Source organism: Cryptotermes secundus, unplaced genomic scaffold (genome assembly GCF_002891405.2).
Source record: "Cryptotermes secundus unplaced genomic scaffold, Csec_1.0 scaffold355, whole genome shotgun sequence".
Lineage (NCBI taxonomy): Eukaryota > Metazoa > Arthropoda > Insecta > Blattodea > Kalotermitidae > Cryptotermes > Cryptotermes secundus.
Genome location: NW_019737088.1, coordinates 1,610,164 through 1,631,631, shown reverse-complemented (window position 1 = coordinate 1,631,631; position 21,468 = coordinate 1,610,164). Strand labels below are relative to the sequence as shown.

The 21,468-nt window shown below is 44.1% G+C and overlaps 1 protein-coding gene across 2 annotated transcripts in view; it reads right to left on the bottom strand.

Annotated features, from left to right (window-relative positions):
* LOC111870067 (peptidoglycan-recognition protein LC) overlaps positions 1-13,850 on the bottom strand; it is an 84,474-nt gene extending 70,624 nt beyond the window's left edge. For both annotated transcript variants that reach the window (XM_023862044.2, XM_023862045.2), the window contains exon 1: positions 13,196-13,850. In XM_023862044.2, coding sequence (XP_023717812.1) covers positions 13,196-13,811 — 616 coding nt within the window. In that variant the 5' untranslated portion in view covers positions 13,812-13,850. The remainder of the gene's footprint in view (positions 1-13,195) is intronic.
* Between the last annotated feature and the right edge of the window lie 7,618 nt (positions 13,851-21,468).

The window sequence follows — 21,468 nt, the reverse complement described above, 5'->3', positions numbered from 1 at the left end:
GCATTTCTCAGGTTGTGGCTGCAGCGGAACTGTTCCGGGTGTGTCCGATAAGCTGAGAATGTGTTGCGCAAGCATCCGCCTAGATACTAACACCGCTCTTTTCGAACCCGCCTTTGTTACATCAGCTCAGTCGCAATGGTGCTATCCCTGCTACACCTGTTTCTACCTTAGGACAGTGTATGATGGCCACTGCAATTTGTCTTCACAGATCAAACTAAAGAAGATCGGTATAGGTACGGGAAACTAGCTGGGTCGGTTTGCATGAGTCTCAGGGTAGCGATGCCGAAGAAAGCGGTATTCTGGGAGTTGATCCAATTGACGTTTATTCACCTTTTCATTCTCCAAACCACTGTTAATTTTATGTATCCATATGCTTTAAGTTACAGCGTTACACGATCTGCAAGCTACGTCTCGGAGTGTGCAAGGGTCACGTCCGTTCACTTCGGAATATTGTGAAAGTCTCCTTTTTGTGGAATGGCTTACACACCCCACGCCGGGAATTCGAAAGAATTCGAATTCTCCATGGTGTGGACATATACATTTCATTCCATCTTCCGTAAGGAAGCTTGAACGAGGCAACTCAATCATACTGGCCCTCATTCACAGGCAACTGTAACAAGTTCTGACCTGTCCTTCTCACTGACCTTCCCTTTAGGCGCTTCCGGTTCCCTGTACCCGAGCTAAATTTATGACTGCTCGTAAATGTCAGAGCTCCGGACTCCTTGGCCCTCCCAGAATCTAGAAATTTCAACATAAACACCGTATTGCACGTCCCAGACAATAAAATACGATGTTATAGATCACAATAAAGTTCCAGTAATATCGAAACATAAGACTTTTGAAATTATAATTACCGAGAATTAATTAGAAATAAATTTCATGGTCATCTATAATCATCCAAATAAATAAGGGCTCAGAATGATCAGCGTCAATACGAGCCACTAGCTTCATGGCCACAAGCTTTCCAGCGGCAGATCAAGTAACTAAAAGATCGCCTGAACCGCCTGAACGCTTCTCAATTCAGCTGGTAACACAACCGTGCAATGTTTTTTTTTATTACGCGTAAAATGGGCAAAGCTGTACATGTGCTCAACTAATTAGGCACTATGCCATGAAGGCGTATGGGGGAGTGCATGTATAGATCCACATTTTCTTGACCTTGGCACTTGGAGACGAGAGGTCAGCTTCACGCCCCGGCCGCTTTACCCCCGGTACCCATTGAATAGGAATTTGAGTGGACCCCAGAATCGATATGGTCATGGAGAAGTGAAAATTCTTGACCCTACGGGGACTCCGAACTCCGACCTCTCTGTCGTCCAGCCAGTGGCCAGATGCTATACAGACTGCGCTACCCCGGCTCATAAGCGTCCTTTGCACAAAATCAAACCTGTGTAGAGTACTATTATTTTTATTGCTAGTGGGGTGGGACTAAGTCCCTCGTACTGCGGCCACTTCTGGCCTATTGTATCAGCCCCAGATCATAGGTGAGGGTGATTGTGGAGCAACTGGTGGAATGGCGGGGGAAACCGAAGTACTCGGAGAAAACCTGCCCCCAGCGCCACTTTGTCCACCACAAATCCCACTTGACCAGACCCGGGCCGCCGCGGTGGGAAGCCAGCGACTAACCGCTTGAGCTATGGCGCGGCCATGTACAGTAAATACTAGGACACTGCGGTAGCTACATGTACCGACTGCTTCAGCATTTAGCCCTCGGTGTATTTACACGTTCTGGCCGATTCTCACAAGAAAAAGCGATTATCTCGCCGAAGGTCATTAACCAAAAATAATCCTCCTAATAGATATGCTGTGATTGTTTTGAGGTAGAAACTGTATTTCTAAATACTGTTTAGTTGGATTTCATGCTTACAAAGGTTACGCATTACGAGAGAGCCGGCTCCGTCTGCCCGCATATTTCCGAAAATACGAACAGTTTCGAATAAATCTGTAGGGTTTTCAATTTTGAAATTAGTAGGCCTATGAGTTTACTTCTACACCCAGACTCCCTGTACTACAAACACGATGTTACACCCCGGGAGGCTACAGTACAGAAACTGAAAAGCTGTGAAAACAAATTTTGAGATATCTGGCCCTAATCAAGAAGTTGCGGGAAATTATTCAGTAAAACTCGATTACGTAAGTTTCACTTATGGCTTACGCGAGTCCCCCCCCCCCTTTGGCGCTACAGCCCAAATTTGGGCCTTGGCCTACTTCCATGAAACTCTCCGTTTTTCTTCGGTTTACTGGGTCTTACACATANTTTCTATGCGATCCGTGTCGTATCAATGAGGCTTATAACATCGCCTTGCTGTTTGTGCTGTGTATCCCCCTTAATTTTTCGTTTTCTATGCGATCCGTGTCGTATCAATGAGGCTTATAACATCGCCTTGCTGTTTGTGCTGTGTATCCCCCTTAATTTTTCGTTTTCTATGCGATCCGTGTCGTATCAATGAGGCTTATAACATCGCCTTGCTGTTTGTGCTGTGTATCCCCCTTAATTTTTCGTTTTCTATGCGATCCGTGTCGTATCAATGAGGCTTATAACATCGCCTTGCTGTTTGTGCTGTGTATCCCCCTTAATTTTTCGTTTTCTATGCGATCCGTGTCGTATCAATGAGGCTTACAACATCGCCTTGCTGTTTGTGCTGTGTCTCCCCCCCAATTTTTCGTTTTCTATGCGATCCGTGTCGTATCAAGGAGGCTTATAACATCGCCTTGCTGTTTGTGCTGTGTAACCCCCCTAATTTTTCGTTTTCTATGCGATCCGTGTCGTATCAAGGAGGCTTATAACATCACCTTGCTGTTTGTGCTGTGTATCCCCCCCCTTAATTTTTCGTTTTCTATGCGATCCGTGTCGTATCAATGAGGCTTATAACATCACCTTGCTGTTTGTGCTGTGTATCCCCCCCTTAATTTTTGTTAGGAGAAATATATTATTTTGCTGCCTGTTTGTGTATCCCCTCTAATTCTTGTTATGGGGCTTATGGGAGCACCTTGCTGTGTCCCCTCCTCATTATTCGTTTTCTATTCGGTCCGCGTCATATCAAGGGAAAGTAGGCGATTAGTGCTTCCCAAAATTTCTCGTTAAATAATTATTTTTGGGTAATTTTACGGCATTCTATGAACCAACTACGCTACTTATGGTGGCCCAAATGGAAGAAGACTGGGTGCTGTAACGGATGGGATGTGAAAAGAAGCGGTTGTAAATTATTTTCTGGGTAATACCCCAGCTGGGGGAACTCAGGAAAATGAGTATCAGTTTGGATTTCCGGTTTCCAAGCCGAAATTCGAACACGGGACCTTCCAAGTATGAAGTAGTAGTAACTGAACTCTCCACTGAGATTTTTGGCGTAGCAGTAAGCCTGCCAGTTCCATAATAGAAGGCAGAATACGCACGACGTATACAAAAAAAAATCCCCTCCGATGTGTATCTTTATTATGCAACAAACAATCAGAATGTGGCGGAACTAAGGGCTCCTTTCCTCTTCTTACCAAAATGACATAGTCATGTGGCAGACCATTCTGGGCTTCGGAAGGTATTTTGGGTGCCTGTAGCCCGCAAATCATAACAGGTAGGTGGCAGGAGAATAAAGAAAGCCCTCTTCATATCTTCCTTCTGAGAATGGGCAGTCGGTATCGATAACCAAGGCACTTTCAAAACTGGGGAAAGCATGTACGGATTCATGCAATGTAAAAACCAGGGCACGCGGTAGCGTAGTTGGTTGAGACATTATACTACGAGCCGGAAAGTCGCGGGTTCAAGTCCCGATGAGGTCATTCGATTCTTTCAGTTGACCTAATCCTTCCAGCCGCACTATGGCCCTGAGATCAACTCAGCCTCTAACAGAGATGAGTACCAGGAATATTCCTGGGAGTAATGAGCAGCAGGCGCGTAGGGCTGTCAACCTTACTGCCATCTGTGAGCCGACTGACTAGAAGATGAAGGAGCCTCGACGTCCCACTACCCTGTAACCGTTCCACTGCCGTGCTGCCTATTTAAATTTGATTTATGTTATTAATTTGAAATTTAATTGTTTGATGTAAAGACATGAACAAGTGTAGAGAGACTTGGGTCAATTCTTGTTATTAACAGCTAGCGTCTTCCCACGCTTACACCAAAAGCAGAGAAATACCCGTTGAAGATTTATTAAGAGAAAGTTACGTAAAGAATGGCCATTGAAGTCTTTGTGAGTTCTTTAGCTGACAAATTTTCTACGAGCTGTATAGAGAAGCAGGGTTACTGATTTATGACCCAAGCCACGCTACACATTCGTCACTTTTTTGACAGGAGTTCGTTAAGAGAGAATTTCTTCACCCCTTTGTAAGAATTAAAGTGATTGGAGGAATGTCTAATTAGAATACCTCTAAATTTTAAACTGACCAATCACGGAAATTTGAGTGTGTGACAGAACAAGGACGCTGGTGAAAGCCAGGAATTGAATGTCCGAGGAAGCGTCATTTTTCAGCGTCATTCGAAAACCGGGGGTCGAAAGGACCAGACGTGAAGTGACATACGGGGCTATCTAGATCAGAAGTAACTTTGTAGTAACAAGCTGTAATGATAAAGTGTAATAATCTGTTGTGAAGTGTGCAACCACGGTTAGGAGTATAATAATAATATTAAACAGGACGAGTTAAATTTAGAAGGTAGCAAAGAATCCGACAGTAACAAGTGCTTGATAAATTGTAAAATGAAAGTGTCGCAACTGATCAGGAGTAATAATAATAATAACTCTGAAATTCAAGTGTGGTGATGTTGCATAAGAGTGTCCTACCTGCCTTTCTAAGTCTGGCCCGTTAAGACCTTGAGACAGAGAACTCAGCTCTACCGCTCCCAACAACCTCACCCTTGTTAATCATATCAACCCTGAGAAACTTAATCCTACCAACCCTGAGGAGTTTAATCCTAACCCTGAGAAAATAAATTAAGAAGCAATAAAAAAAAAGGTAGGTGGCGTCATCAACAAGAAGCAGAAGAAGAGGGTGAGGAGAGCAGTTGAAGAAGAGGCGCTTCCGACGAAGACGTCGCAACGGAGTATACAGAGAGGGCGGTTACAACCCTATGGGCTTCGGCGGCCTGTTACACGGATAGCTTTACATTTTCTTTACCTGGCCATTTCCTATTACTGTGACGAAGTTCTGAAAAAGTTGAGCTGCTTGACTGGGGTGGGAGGCCGCGCCATAGCTCAAGCGGTCAGTCGCTGGCTTCCCACCGCGGTGGCCCAGGTTCGATCCCGGGTATGGTCAAGTGGGATTTGTGGTGGACAAACTGGCGCTGGGGCGGGTTTTCTCCGAGTACTCTGGTTTCCCCTGCCAATCTTCATTCCACCAATTTCTCCATCATCATAATCACCCGGGGCAGGTACAATAGGCCAATCAGTGGCCGCCGTGCCGAGTAAACTCAGCTGGACTGCAACCCCCACTAACGAATTAAAAGAAAATTAACTGAGGAGGGATAATTTTTTGTCACCTGGAGCAGTATTTGGGCTATCCCTGGCCCTGGCGACAAATGAATCGAGGAGACATTGTCAGCGCAATACCAAGGAAGAACAAGAGAAACCACATATCATCAATCCATGTTCTTTTGTTTGCAAGCTTCACCGGTGCTCGTGTTATTGCAAATAGAAATCCGGTGCTGTACAGCTTACCTCAATACACGCACCACACTGAAAGCACATAGCTTCATTTTCCTCGTGTTTTCTCAAATATGTAGCCCTGCCATATCGAGAAATGTTCAGGTAAAAGTTGCATATCTTAATGAGATGAGCTCATTTCATATGCGACTCTTCTGCATGAGTAATCTGTGAGAAAATAAATAAAAATGGCCGGGGGATATTTGACTAATACGCACCTAAATCATTTTCAGACAATTTTAGGGCAGTCTCTAATATGAAACATATTCGAAACATGCTGAATAGTTTCGGAGACGAAAACATTCCCATTATGAGTTCATTTTATTCTCACTGTGTACAGAACGAGTAACTAATTACATAACCAACTACGTAATTTAATTTTATAGTTTCTGTAACCGTTCATGGTTACATATCTGGTCAAGAAGTTCTCCGTATTTTATGGAATCCGAAAGTTCATCCACAAACCCCCATCTGTGGGCCCCATTCTGCACCAGCTGAACCCAATCCACATTTCCTGGCCCATTTTCCAGGATATCTGTTTTAATAACGTCTTCTTTACTAATATACGTAGGTCTAGGTAATGTTATCTTCCTTTGACGTTTTACGCATCAAATTTTGTATGCTTTTCTTAACTCTCCCGAGGAAGCTTCGTCCCTCTTGATTTAATATTATTCGGAATAAGTGAAGAGTACGATTCTGAACTTCCTTATTTTGTGATTTACTCTGTCCTCCTGACACTTCCTCTTCCTTGGGCCCAAATGTCCTCCTCGGCGTATTGTTCTTACGAACGAAATCCTACTGTATTCTTCCCTTACACTGAGAGACCGTGGTTCCAAGCCGCCCAAAACAACAGAGACAGTCAAGGTATTGCGCCTGTCACAGACGCGGCGCGCTGCGGCTGCAACGCGGCATTACAAGTGATGCGCGGAGTGATTTGGTGCACCTCGAACAAGCGACGCGCACGCAACGAACCATCTGAATGGGGCGCGCAAGCCGCGAGCACCTCAGTTCCATTCCGTCTTCGCCGTCCGCACGACCATGGAAGACGAGGAAGCTTTGCTTTTTATAATAATCATTTTCTCCGGGATTCCACAGTACAGGGAATGATTTCTATGCCTCCATGAGCCCCAAAATATCTTCTTCTGACCAATCCATGTTTGAGGCGTGCGCGCTTCACGAGACAAATGGCAACCGAACCCGACCACACCGCGGCAACGAATACCTTTGTGTCCATCAGAAAAACCGACAGGAACCGGATCGCTGCGCGGCATTTGAGGCGTGCGCTGCGCGTGTTCAAAGTCACGTACACACGAGCGAATAAGTCGCGAATCCCGTTCGATCTGTGTTGCATTACAGCAGCGGCGCGCTCGTGTATTCCCACTTTAAGGCACGAAATCTCTTCGCCCGCTTAACACCAGAATCGTGCATCCGAATCCCTTTCGACGGAGGATGTCTGAATGCGTTCATTCTGCTTGCGTTGTCCTGGGTATGTAGCGGCCTTGTGACGGCCTGACCCNCCCCCCCCCCCCCCAAATCCAAGGCGGTCATCCAACCGCCCTCAAGACAGTTTTATAGTAATTCTGAACGGTGGAGGGGGGAGGAGTGCTAGTGGTGGCGGTACAGGAACCGTAAAATAAGGGATGTGCTGTACTGTTTTAGGTGTGTACGTAGGGCACAGCCGGTCACGGTAGCCGAGCGGTCTAAGGCATGTCCTGTCATCATACACTCGGAAGCTGGGATCGTGGATTCGAATGCCACTCAAGGCATGGATGTTTGGTGTGCGCGCGCGCGCGCGTTTATTCTGTGTTTAAGCAGCGGCCTTGCGACGGGCTGATCACTCGTCAAAGGAGTCTTGCAGTCTGTGAAATAATGGTTACGGAATTGAAAAAGAGGCCTGGGACGTGAATGCGCTGGAAGGGATTAGCACTAAACTCCCGTCTTCCGACGGTAATTAATGAAGCCGCTCTCTGCAGTGTTACCATGACAATCGATTTCGTGACCGGATCGCCAGTTTACTTTTGCGGCGAATGGGGTTTGACAAGAAGCGGTCTCGGGTGTACTCCGCGGCCGGGGTGAAAGGGTTATCAAATTTTCTGCTAATTAATTCGTCATTAGTACTATGGTTTTAATGACACTACAAGCGCCGAGAATTGTGTTTCTTTCTTTCGCTATTCCTTCTGCCCTTCCTTCTACGACCGATGACACTGGAGAGACTTGCAGAAGTTAAAGAAGTGTATGTACCAAGTAAGGCATATCACATCTGAGATCGAGCTGAAGAAATTCTCTGACACTGCTTCCCATATATTTTTACTGCGCATGACAAAATTGATTAATCATGAAGCTTTCTGAATCGGTTGATGCTGTGGCAATGTTCGCGAATCGCTATAGAGGCATTCCTATTTCGAATGCCGATCGGTTTACCGCATATTCTCCCTCATGTGTCTTTGTTTTCCTCAGTCCTTCCAGGAGAATATTGGTAAAGTATGTTCCGATACGTCACTACCATTTCCTCCCAAAGCCATGGGTCCGTTCTCGTCTCGTTTCATTCTGAGGTCGAAACAAACACTGCTAAGCCAAGACGCAGTCACGTGGGTTATCTCTTGTATCGAAAGAGTTGTCTGCAGAACTCTCTAGACTTAAAATTGCTTGCTCTTTGGACTTTGTACATCGTCTGGTACTTTAGAAACTAGAAAACACAGCGTTTCGGAAACTGGATGTTTCCATCCTCAGGTGAGGGGCACGAAACACCTACTCTGTTGCGTCCATTCGACAGAGCTAATCTGTCTAGCGACTGCGGTTAGCTCTTTCTAATAGACCCAACAGAGTAGGTATCTCCTACCTCCTCACTTGAGGACGGCAACAGATACAGTTTCCGAAACGTCGTGTTCTTTAGAGTACCTGACGATGAGTCAAGTCCAAAGACCCTTCAATCCCAAGTACAAATCCTTTCTCTCTATAAATGAATATGGGCGCATACAGAGTGTCCTGGGAGGAAAGGTCACAGTATCAGTCATTCTAAGCAAAAAAGTGTTTTATGTACGTGCCCTATTCCGACCGGCTTCCGAGACAGAGCTGTTTCATTGTACAGTTCCAAAACTGTTGATAAGAAAGAGAGATTACGTACTCTTTCCAATGCCGGTATTTATTGTTCAAGGGACAAAATTGGTACAGCTCGCCTAGTATAATACATTTTTGAAAATTCCATCGAAAACATCAATGCACTTTGCAACTCTTGTAAGGACACGGTGTGTTACTTGTCTGAGTGCATCTTGACGTTCCTTTATGAGGGCGATAACATCCATTATGTGATCCAGCAGTCCCAAACTACTGCACGGTGAAACAGTTCTATCCCAGAAACCATTCGGGATAGGACACATGTACATTTACACTCATATTTTTTACTTAGAAATGCCGATACTATGTCCTATGTGAATACACGTGGTACAACAGGGTACAGCTTATGAGTGGCAGAATAATAATCATAAATGTAGGCTACTGTTAGTAACAGCTAAGAGGAGCGCCGAATGAAGGCAGTAATAAACAGCAGTGACAGGTCGGGTCTTGCTTCAGTCGGTTCGCCCCCCCCCCCCCCCGAAAGAAACGTAATTACGTGAAATCGAGATTTCGGAATGCCCCTCTTGGCCTGTAGTAACAACAGTTTACGCATGGAGAGCTTATCTGTGGGCATCTAACTACATAATGCAAACTGTGGAGTTTTTCCCACAGAATTTTCAACAGGAATTTCTATAGCGTGTACGCAGTAAAGGAATGCACGTGTCACTTTGTGACCTCTAACTTGTAGACGCGTGACGTGTGCTGATGAACGTGGTCACACAAGACACAATTCCTCGTTTGCCTTCTTCTCGTTTCTTCACAACCGAACATGTCTCAAGGAAAGGCGTAATTCCTGTTCAGCTGGTTCTTTGCTTTTATTCAGTTGTCTGTTTCCTAATTATTTTTGTAGCGGTACTGCTTTCGGTTTAAAGTGAGCGTCTGTTATCAGTTCGTTAAACCTTTTGTGTTTCGTAGCACGTCTAGAACGGTGTATTAACTGCTACTACTTCGACCTACTACACTGACCTCTGCTGACTGATGAATATGCCACAATGGTGGGATGAAAGCTGCAACTGAAAAATCGTTGAGTGCTCGCAGAAAATCTGCCCTAGCGCCCTACTGTGCAACATACATTCCAGACGAATGCGAGAGCATATACAGCGAGCTGTGCACTTCCTTACATGTAACTGCCTAAGCCATGAACCGCTTGGACCAGCTTNATTTAAAATTCCATTACACAAATTATCATTCATAGACATAGGTATAAATGTTAGACTCCATGTGCGTGCTTTTTAAATTACGAAAAATAACAATAAACTACTGATGGAAGTGTCTGCAGCCGGACACCTGTTATTCCAACAGCCATTTTAATCCCAATGTCTTATCTGCCTGTCGCTTTTGTTATTATTATTGCTAGCCTTTAAGATATTCAATTCTGTAATGTGTTTCTGCGAAAAGCATTACGTAATAAAGACTCGTAGCCTATTAACGATAAAAATATTAAAACGTGCGTGCATGCACAGGCATATACTCGTATATGTTATCTTTGTTGACCGGTACACGGCTCTGCACTTCACGGCGACCGCTGTGCCGCCCGCTGCGAGGCGCACACGAATTTGGTAATGAATCCATATGCATGTTGGCACCCGACTTTTGACACTCCAGTCTCTTGAGCTAGACGTTTCAGTGATTCTGTACGTGTATGTACAAGTCTGGCCCCTGTGTCATCTTAACTGCTCAGTAAGCGCTCGGCGCTTATGCTTTTGTTTCTTGTCTATTAAGAGCTCCGTTGCTCTAAGTTTATTCACCAAATTCTGAACTGTTGGTCTACTGGGAGCTCTTTCATCACGAAATTTTGGTGAAAATTTTTGCCAACACTTTCCAGATCCGTATTTCATGTAGATGTCGTACAGAAATACATGTTGCTCTGAAGTATACGGCATCACGAAGGAACACACTGCCCACTAACTGTAACTGACAACAAACAGCTAACGGAGCTGGTAACTTCCGCCCACTGCTGACAAATCATAAACAAATTCCCAAGCATTAACAGCAATGCTCGCCGTGAAACAAAATACCGTCAAGCGGTCCACAAAGTTAATGATGTCCCTTAATTGCAATCGTTATCGGTCATCAAGCATATTGATTCATCAGAAAAATTCGTATGCGCCTCGCAGCCAGCAGTGCATCGGTCGCCGTGAAGCGCAGAGCCGCGTACTGGTCAACAAAGGTAAAACCTCCCTGTAGTTAGTAGTTTGTGATTTAGTGTACTGCCAGGTACTAAACTATAGACCTATCTAGTGTGCCAAAACATGGAGAAGGTTCCACAATATTATATTAAGATGCTAAAACTCGATGTTTATTTTTATATTTTATTGCAAATTTTCACCAATTCACTTCCCATTCACTAGTAGCCCTAGAACATAAACATGGCATCCTACTGGGTCCGAGGGTTATTGGCCTTGTTGTTTAGATGGACGGACTGGAAAAAACCCCGCTGTCGCTATTAAAATTCAAGTTCAGGATTTTGAATTTTATAGTTATTTTATTTGTGGTTTATTTAACAACGCTGTCAATAACTAGGCAGTAAATAATACAAGGGAAGGTTGTCTGAAAGAAAACAGTCATTTAGTCACTATACTGGCATTTGCTTGGAGGGAGGAAAGGCGACGAAACACCTCACTCAGAATAGTTATGTTCTGGCTGACGTTCGAACCGGGTACCTCGTGAATACAAGTCAGAAAACTTTCTTTACCGTCTGAGCCAATTCGCTCGGTTTGGAAGACCGACACGACAATACGTGACGAACCTTCGGCATAGGGAACTGAGCAGCTACTTAACTTTCGGCATTGGGAACTGAGCAGCTACGTAACTTTCGGCATAGGGAACTGAGCAGCTACGTAACTTTCGGCATAGGGAACTGAGCAGCTACGTAACTTTCGGCATAGGGAACTGAGCAGCTACGTAACTATCAACTAACCAAGCAATCCCCATCGCCATGCACGGACCTGGGCAGACAAATATCTGGTGAGATAAAAATATGGCCATAATAAGTGCATATAAGTAAGCATCTAGTGAACGGAGAAGTTCATGGAGGTAGGCCTAGGCCCACTGAGGCTGTAGTGCCAAGAAAAAAAAAAAGTAAGCATCTGGTCGTAGCATATCTGAACATACTTTTCATTATTTCCCAGGGCAAGACTGAGAAAAATGGGGGGGGGGGACACATAGCTGTTAAATCCATCGAGAATCGAACCGGGAATCTCATTATACAAACTCAAAAACACTCAAACACACATGGTCACAGGTTCGAAAAATGTGTTTATTACAAATTCGCTCGGGACTCGCTAGCCTCTTCAGACAAGTTCGGTTAAGTTCACAAATATTTGTGGTGACTAAAGAGGTTTAATTAAGAGCAGCGTTGAGAGAACTGGTATTTTGTGAAATTCATGAAAATTATACAACATTAGGTCCATGGTTCTTGGCACATGTCCAATTCGGCTTCTGTTGTTCCCTGAAAATCTTGCGTAATTCAGCCAGAATGGATGGTCGCGTGAAATTCTCGCTGGTGTTCTAAACATTATACATGCAGGATCGCATGTAACAGGAATGTCCTTTCTCGACAGGAACTCAGTTTTCACAGTTCTCTGCAAAGGGTGCATAAAATTAAGGCATAACAGGTTGTATCCGCCATTCTCTACCCATGTCTCATGTTCTGTATCACTCTACTCTTTTCTATAAAGCATGGCACCGGGAATTTGCACTAGAAGTTGTCAGCCACGATCAGTTTCGACCCACATTGGCGCAGTAAAATTTATACTTTACACGGAGCTCAAATCGGAGTTCATAAACTTTTCTCACTTCCTTACCTATGCATCTTTCACGACCCTTTTATTATCTCGCCAGATACTTGTGCCACTAAGTCCTGGCGTTTGGCCGCGGCATAGCTCAAGCGGTTAGTCGCTGGCTTCCCACCGCGGCGGCGGCGGCCCGGGTTCGATCCCGGGTCTGGTCAAGTGTGATTTGTGGTGCACAAAGTGGCGCTGGGGCAGGTTTTCTCCGAGTACTTCGGCTTCCCCTGCCAATCTTCACTCCACCAATCGCTCCACAATCACCCTCACCTATCATCTGGGGCTGGTACAATAGGCCAGAAGTCGCCGCAGTACAAGGGACTTAGTCCCACCCCACTAGCAATAAAAAAACAAGTCCTGCCGTTGTGGAGAGTGTACAAATTACAGACCTACGTGATGAAACAACAGAGATCCTGTCCAAGATCTCCAACATTTTATGTGAAACATTTTTCGACTAGTTATTAAATGAAGAAGCGTTTATAAATACCCACGTCAGCGTGGTTCGCTTCACAGCAACAGCTTTGTACCTGAAATAAATGTACATCAAGACAAATGTGATTTACAGACTAGCATGACCACCGTTGGAAATCAAAGCATGCGAAGTTTCACTCATGTGTACATATCCGTTTGGATAAATTCGTGTATTACTAACATGGTACTCACTTCCGGAAGGTTGCCATATTGGAAGCAAACTCCCCTTCACTTCTGGAGAAGGTTCATTAATTAATGTGTGTGCAGATGGGGCCCGTGGAACATTTTCATCCTCAGGTGTAGGATCCTTTACCTTGCCATTAGGCAATCCACTAGACACATCCACTTGCGAATCACCATCTTTATCACCAGTTTCACTGTGGTGAACATCTACACTTCCGTTCTTTGTCGTGTACACAAATTGTTTAATTGTTACCGGTCCGTTATAAAACGTTTTATTACCAAAATGAACATCTGACGAACTGTTTACAACTATATTACCGAAACTTGGTCGAGATTCCGTTGATTTTTGCGCGGCTAGTTGTATAGCGTTACTAGCGCAGGCAGAATCGTTCTTCAGGTCACTATCATCATCATCATCATCATCGTCGTCGTCGTCGTCACAGAAGATGTCCGTGCCAGATTCAGAACTATCCTCCCCCTCGGCGTCTTTCATTGCCACTTGTTCACGCCAGTGACTGACACCCTCCATCCCTTCTCCTTCTCCCTCGCTGACATCGTCGTGTTTTGTTCCGGGTGCAGAATCTCGGACCTCCACGCGCGCTGCGTCATGTCTCCACTCCACCATTCCCGCGTTTCCTACATTACCACGTCACGTAACCCACCAAACTGACGAGTCGAGCCCTATCGGCGAGGCGTCGGACGGTGCCTCAAGGACTTGCGCGATGACGTTTGAACGACAACAAAACACGTATAGAAGTGCCATCTGAAGGTCACAGCGAGCAACTTGCACTGTAGCTTTACAAATTGGTTTTCCCTGTAGAGGACATGAACCTTTTGTACCCATTTAAAGAAGGAGCGACTGGTTGTATTATAAGCACAGATAACAAAGTAATCCCTACTCTTAATGAAGTACAGCTCCATGAAGACGTACCGGAAGTGAGGACTTTTGAGTATCGCTTCTCTCCAAGCTGACGTCCGAATTTAAAAATTTCCAGTCTCGGGAGAACATTTTTTTTTATATTCTATAATTATAATGGTCAAGTGAAGGAGGATGGGGTGGGCAGGGCATGTAGCACGAATGGGGGAGAAGAGGAATGCATATAGGATATTGGTGGGAAAGCCAGAAAGAAAGACACAGCTAGGAAACCTAGACGTATAGGGAAGGATACTATTGAGACGGATCTTCGAGAGACTAGATGGGATGGTATGGACTGGATTGATCTGTTACAGGTTAGGGACCAGTGGAAGGATTTTGTGGATATGGTGATGAACCTTCGGGGTTCCATAACATGTTGAGAAATTGTTGAGTAGCTGCGCAACTGGTGTCTTCTCGAGAAGGGCTCAGCTCCAGGGAGCTAGTTAATTAGTTAAGTAGACTCTGATATAAATGCGAACAGAAATGATATTCTACGCATTTTAATTTATATTGACGATATTCCATTTCATTGAAATTCGTTGATTAAATGTGGATGGGTCATTTCCCCATCACGCTTTTATTTTATGCTTACTAAAAGAATATATAAGAAGATTTCGGAGATCAAAACTGAGTGAGCAGCAAATCTGTCTTTCAAGGGGCACGGTCTGCAACGTAAGTCCAGCAGATGAATATAATCATTAATCTTCCCCACAAGTAAAAAAAGTCAATGTAACCGCTCATTGTAATTAAGTCATTGTAATGTAATATATCCAGGTTGATGGTAGCTAATTAGTAATGCAATTTATGTTAGAATGGAAGGGAAATGTGTAGAAGTTCGCATACTTGCCCTGAGAATGCGCCATAGGCCCATTATTACTGCTGGAGCACAGGATGCAACATCCGCCCACTCCTGGAGATTGGCATGCTCAGAGCGTTCGGTGGCGCTTTTGAAACTGTAACTTTTGACGTCTTTTTGGACGTAATAAGTCAAGAGGAGGTGTGCTGGAGACCCACACTATGACTATCATAGATCAGAGAGCTGTAAAAAACGTCATTTGGAATGTAAGGTCCGAAGTCATTAACACCTATAGTTGATTGGGAGACGTAAATTTAGGAAACCTCCTTAATTTTAAACGATGGATGTTTGGAGGATGGAAGTTTTTTCGGAGGCTGGATCTCTGAGGTCGCCTCTACTACAGGAGACTTCAGTTCCGAGGGAACGCCCTCGTTTCAACTTTTGAAATGTAGGGACGGGAACCCGCGTCACTCTGCCTAAATTGCAAATTATAAAAATTTAAACACCTGTGGCGCAGTCCGAGTTACTTAACGAGTGGTGTACAACTCACAAATACATCAAAGTGACTACAATATTAAAGTGAATTTACTAGTTGAGATTACTATCAGACTAAGTCAGTGTATCTGCCATTTCGCTCTTCAATAAATGGTCATTTAAGTGCAAACTGTCGTCTGGCGAAAGGGAAGGTAAAGTTGTCCCTATGCTCAACGAAGTAAGCACTACGCCATGAAGGCGTATGGGGGAGTGGATGTATAGATCCGCATTTTCTTGACCTCGACACTAGTTGGAGATGAGTAGTCAGCTTCACGCCCCGGCAGCTTTCCCCAAGGGATAGGCGGTTGGGTGGAACCCAGAGCCAGTCTGGACGATTTTGAGAAGAGAAAATTCTTAACCCTACCGGGACTCGAACTTCGACCCCTATAGCCAGTCGCTATACCGACTACGCTACCCCGGTCGTCTGGTAATGGTGAATAAAGCGTAGCATTAGTGCTCTTCTTGCCTGACGGAGCAAGGCCTGTTAAGACCCCGGGATTTGATCCCCGGACCACCGAAAGCTGAGCAGAGCTGGTCATCTCCAACCCGGAGACACCACCTCTAATTTTAAGCACCCCCGCTCGGTGCTTACTGGCGCCCAATACAAGACATTCTACTTTCCGAGTCTACAATCGCAACACCAAGAAAGGGTAGGGGTTAATGGAAAGCCCAGCGGAGGTGACTTCAGGAGCTAAGGGCGAGGCAGCAGTCAATATCCAGTGAATATCCACTACAGCTGGAGTGCAACATAGCGCCCTCCAGTCCCAAGGAGCCCTTACCCCCCTCAAAAGAACAGTTACAGCAGCAGTCTGTAGCCTGTGACCCACTGTCAGGGAGTAGAGTGAGACAAACGGACGGTCCGCTGCGGACCTGATTTATTTACGTCACAATCCAGTAATTTATTGCTTTATTGGGGTTCAGCAGTGTCCGTACGTGGGGTTTGTGTGAACACGGTAATGAAAAACGGAAAATTTGTTGACTTTCTGATAGACAGTTAGCCTCTCGTGTAGGATTTTGCACCATTAAGTTGGTTGTTTTAATTACCTAATTAGCTGGTTGGTTTCTGCGATAGAAACAGGAAAGTTTAGCAAAATCAAATTACACTTCTGTGTTGGTACCACTCAAGTAATTTACCCAGTTTATAATAAGAGGCAAGATTCGTAGAAACTGTTGTATTCTCCTGTGTGTAGGTTGTGGGCATATACATCTGTTAGCCCTCTGTCGTCTTCCTGATTAACTGCGAAAAGTAGAGAAAAGACTGAAATTTCCTTGTTGCTAGTATATCTAGAACAGTTGAGATGTGTTCACTGATTGAAAATCATTACCGATACTACGCGTGGACTTGTTAATCGTTTGTAAGATCNATTGTTAATCGTTTATTTAACGTTCTTATTTTCTGTTCTTCCTGTCTTACTTTAATTTCTATTCTCTTCCATCTGTCCTCCCGTTTTCTCTCATTTGTCTCCCTGTTTTTGTCCTTACTCTCAATGCAGTTTGAGGCTCGTGTTACGATTCCGCGGAGGTCCACACATGTATCTATTGAATGCTAGCTGGGCACGAACTGCTCTGTTGCAGTTCCAGATATGCAACGGCCTTCTCATCCGTGAGTGCCGTTTAGTGTAAAACCGAATCACGACGATACAGAACTTTTCGTACTTCAAAAGTTCTAGAGAAGATATCCTTTTTCGGTCCCGGATATGAATACATACAGGTATTTGCATGTTTCTCTTCCTACGAAAACTTACAGAATTCCTTTGTTTCGGGTATTGCAGAGTTACTCGGAACTTTGGTTAGAAGTTACAATTCTACACCGTCTGCACCTGTTTGAACAGCTGCCCAGCAATAACCGTTAAGTATCTGCAGTCATCTTCCAGCGAAATGACCCAATCATGTTTCCGGATAAAAGTAATTGTCCAGCGCGTTTAGCACACTGACGTGTGTGTCATTCCATCTCGGATCGGGATTACTTGTGAGATGCTTATAAAATGTACTCACTTTGCCTTCCCCTTGCCTCTACGCTAATTGCTAGAAGATTGTACAGTATATAATGTAAGGTATCATGCATAAAGCTAAGCGCATCTCTGTTTCGCCATTGCGCTAATGCTAAAGCGATTGTCTGGTATTTATTGGGCCTATAATCTTGAGTTGCTATTGCTGAAAACAATAGAAAATATGCGTGATGTCGCTACCCTTCGTCTTTGTTATCTAGATTAATAACTCGAAGCCTTGCGACGAGCTGATCACCCGCCCAAGGAGTCCTACCGAATGTGTAAGATCTAGTAAGATCTCCTAAGTGAACGGAGAAGTTCATGGAGGTAGGCCTAGGCCCACTGGGGCTGCAGTGCTAAGGAAAAAAAATTACTGCTGTCAGTAGCCCTTCATGGTAAAGTTTTCCCTGTGCTTAACTAATTAAGCAATACGCAATGAAGACGCATGGCGGAGTGGATGTATAGACCCACGTTTTCTTAACCTCGGCACTAATAGGAGGTGAGTGGTCAGCTTCACGGCCCGGCAGCTTTACCCCCGGCACCCATTGGATNCGAAAGTTTGTTTCTTGCTTGGCCATTAACTTTGGTGTTACATTATTTTATGAATTCATGTGGAATGCAAGCAGAAAATTACGTAAGGGTCCATCAAAGACATCAAACAATCTCTTTGTTTCAGAAAAGTGTTTTTTTTTGTAAGAAAACTTCGCCCGAAGAAATGATACACAGCTAGTAAGTCCTATATCCACACAATTTGTTATACAGAACACACCCCTCTCGGCGCAGTCCTTGAAATGCGACAAGTCATGCAGAGCATGGAGCTAATCAGCATGGTTTTTGAAAGTCGAGGCTATTTTGTACACCGTCGCGATGATCTCTCGCAACGAAACATTCACGCGAACTAATAATTAGCTCCATAAAATCAGTTTCTGGGCTATTATCAACGCATTTCACTTGCATAAGTGAAGTACGGCAGAACTGTCCCCTACCGAATGCCAAATATCAAGCAAGGAGCGGAACCAGCTGTCCTCGTTCTACAATCGCCTCGTGGACAAGCGGTTCCCGTTTCTCTTGTGTTTCGGCGTCCTACGCCTCATTTTGTGTATTTCACGGATGAAAATACTCGGGTAATAATAGGTAGCGAAAAGAAGATAAAAGTGTGTTATGTTCTTTTATCTATCGTTATCCGGGTAATCATACTAAAATAGCACCAAAAACGTGTGTTACACAGAAAGCTATGGCTTGGTGAAGTACCGAATTATCACGTGGCCCCAGGCGTTAGTGCACATAAAACGTGTAATCTCCGGCGACAGCCAAAGTTGTAAGAAGTGCTGATGGCTCGTCACCCCGGGTGCCAAACACAAGGATAATTGTGTGAATGATGAATTAGAAGAGATATCAAAGGATTGGCTGTGGCCTGTTTTAAGGTAGTAAACCAGAACATACCCGGAGGGACTAAGAAAATTATGAAAAGAGTAATTTAGAATAGTTGGACTCCTGGTAGATCTTCTGGCCCGGGATATTCCCGGATAAGAAGCAGGAAAGTTAAGCACAGAACTGCAGCTTCCGTATTCGTATGCTTCTGTGCTGAGCTCAATTAGTGTCATATTTACTGTTTTATACTAAACAAATTAAATTATCTCCATAATACAGGAACTTTCTTGAGCAAGTGGTACATATTCTGCTGGTCAAATAAATCACAGCGTTTATGGAATCAGTTATCAAAGCCACGCTATCACATACGGCCAGACATTCCGTCTTGGTTTTGAGCCTCACCTGGTGATGACGACCAGATTTTACACATAGTTGCTGTTAGACAGTTACGGTTTTGACGAAGTAAGGCGCCTTCGCTGACGAGAGGACGGGTCTGTTTGATGGTTTCGTCACCGCCTTCATAAAAGTGTCCCGTGCGACTCTGCCTGAGCCAGCTGATCCAGTCCGTATCTTCAAAGCCTGTTTCTCTAAGATCTGGTTTTAATATATTCCTCCTATTAACGTCTAGGTCTCCAAACTTTTTATTTCACTGAGACCTTTCGAAGAGAAATATTTGTGCACTTCTTATTTGATTGGTATGTTTTCTGCCTGTTTCATTCCCTTGATTTGATCGTCATAACAGTGCAAGACGTAGAGGAGACTCATACATGGGGGGGGGGAGCTATCCCTGCAACAGGCCGTGAAGGCCCGTAGGGTTGTGAGACGTCGAGGCTCCCACATTTTCTAGACAATCGGCTCAGAGATGGCGGTGAAGTTGTCAGCCTCATACGTCGGCCGCCCTTTACCCCCAGGAAGATTCCTGGTACTCATTTCTGTTAGAGGCTGAGTCGACCCCAGGGCACTGTACGGCTGGAAAGATTAGATAAATTGATAAATCAAACGACCTCATCGGCAATGGAACCCGCGACCTTTCGGCTTGTAGCTTAGTGTCTCGACCAACTACGCTACCGCGTGCCCCCGTACAGGAAAATAAGTGTACTTTATTCTGCATTGTAATAGGGCAGCAGAGAGTTTAGTACTGCGTGTAATTTATGCTCAGGCTGTATGCCCTGTTCTGATTTGTTTTAATGTTTATTGTTATCTTACACAGAACACTATTTTCACGCGTCGTCTTTTTTTTTTTTTTTCAAACGTGTGCTTTTACAGAGGCTTACCCACAATTTTTTTATTCCGTTTCTTGTTTCTGCAGTTATTATAAGCCATACAGTTAATCCCAATGCCCTTCACTTTTATGCATCAGGAATGCTAGATACAGTGCAATAATCGATAAATTAATTGTCTAACTGCTTTTTGTTCGCCAGACATTTCAATACTACACCATATTCTCATAGTTCAGTTTCACAGTCACGCCAAGCCACTGCAAATTTCTAGCAGTTTGTATCTGATTTATGTCCATCTGTTCTATATATTCTGAAACACTCTTAACTAATTCTCATGTAACTCTGTTTGAAGTTTGTGTTGTCGGAGGCTGCAGTCCTTCCTGTACACCCCCAAACAATGATAACAAGACAGCCTTATGAACTTTTTGCATGGAAGAACACAATTTAGACCAACTATAATCTAATATATTGTTACTTCTTAATTGTATAATGATGAACTTTGGTTTGTTCCCCATATATGCAAATTCTGAATGTAGCCTATACAAACTCAGTGTACAGCCTACAGACAGTATCAGACTCCTCCTCCAGTGGTCAGATAGTATTAACAATGCTAACATTTACATCTTGATAGTACAGGAAAATATGCTGATCAGAAATAAATGGATAAAATCAGAGTTCAGTGGTCCCTATTGGCCTAAACATATTTACTGTTTTCCTTCAGTATATGGTATCTATGCTACAGAACTGAAGAAGATAAGGCTGGGGGAACACATAGTCTCCAGCTATCAAAATTGATCTGAAGAGAATAGTGTGAGAGGTTGTGGGCTGGATTCAACTGGCTGAAGATAGGATCTAGTGGCTTGCATTTGTAAACATGGTAATGAACAGCCCAGTTTTAATATAAAAGCCTGGGAATATCTTTAGTAGCTGAATAACTAGGTTATTGAGAATGAATATGTTTTGTGGAGTTTGCTATACCTAAAATTTATTGTGAGAAATTCAGGTGGGGTCTACTCCACATTCTCTTTAAAGTGTGTGTTACTTAATACCTTGAGAAGGGCCACACCATAGCTCAAGCCGTTAGTCCCTGGTTTCCCACCGAGGCGGCCCAGGTTCAATCCCGGGTCTGGTCAAGTGGGATTTGTGGTGGACAGAGTGGCGCTGGGGCAGGTTTTCTCCGAGTACTTCGGTTTCTCCTGCCAATCTTCATTCCACCAATTGCTCCACAATCACCCTCACCTATCATCTGGGGCTGGTACAATAGGCCAGAAGTGGCCGCAGTACAAGGGACTTAGTCCCACCCCACTAGCAATAAAAAAATACCTTGAGAAAATCAGTGAAAATTTAGGGTATCATGTACAAGTTAATTATTAATAGTGATTTTATGTCCTTCAGTATTTTTATGAAGTATATTCAACTGACATAAGTAATTAAAAATTAACTCTCTTTCAGGGAGG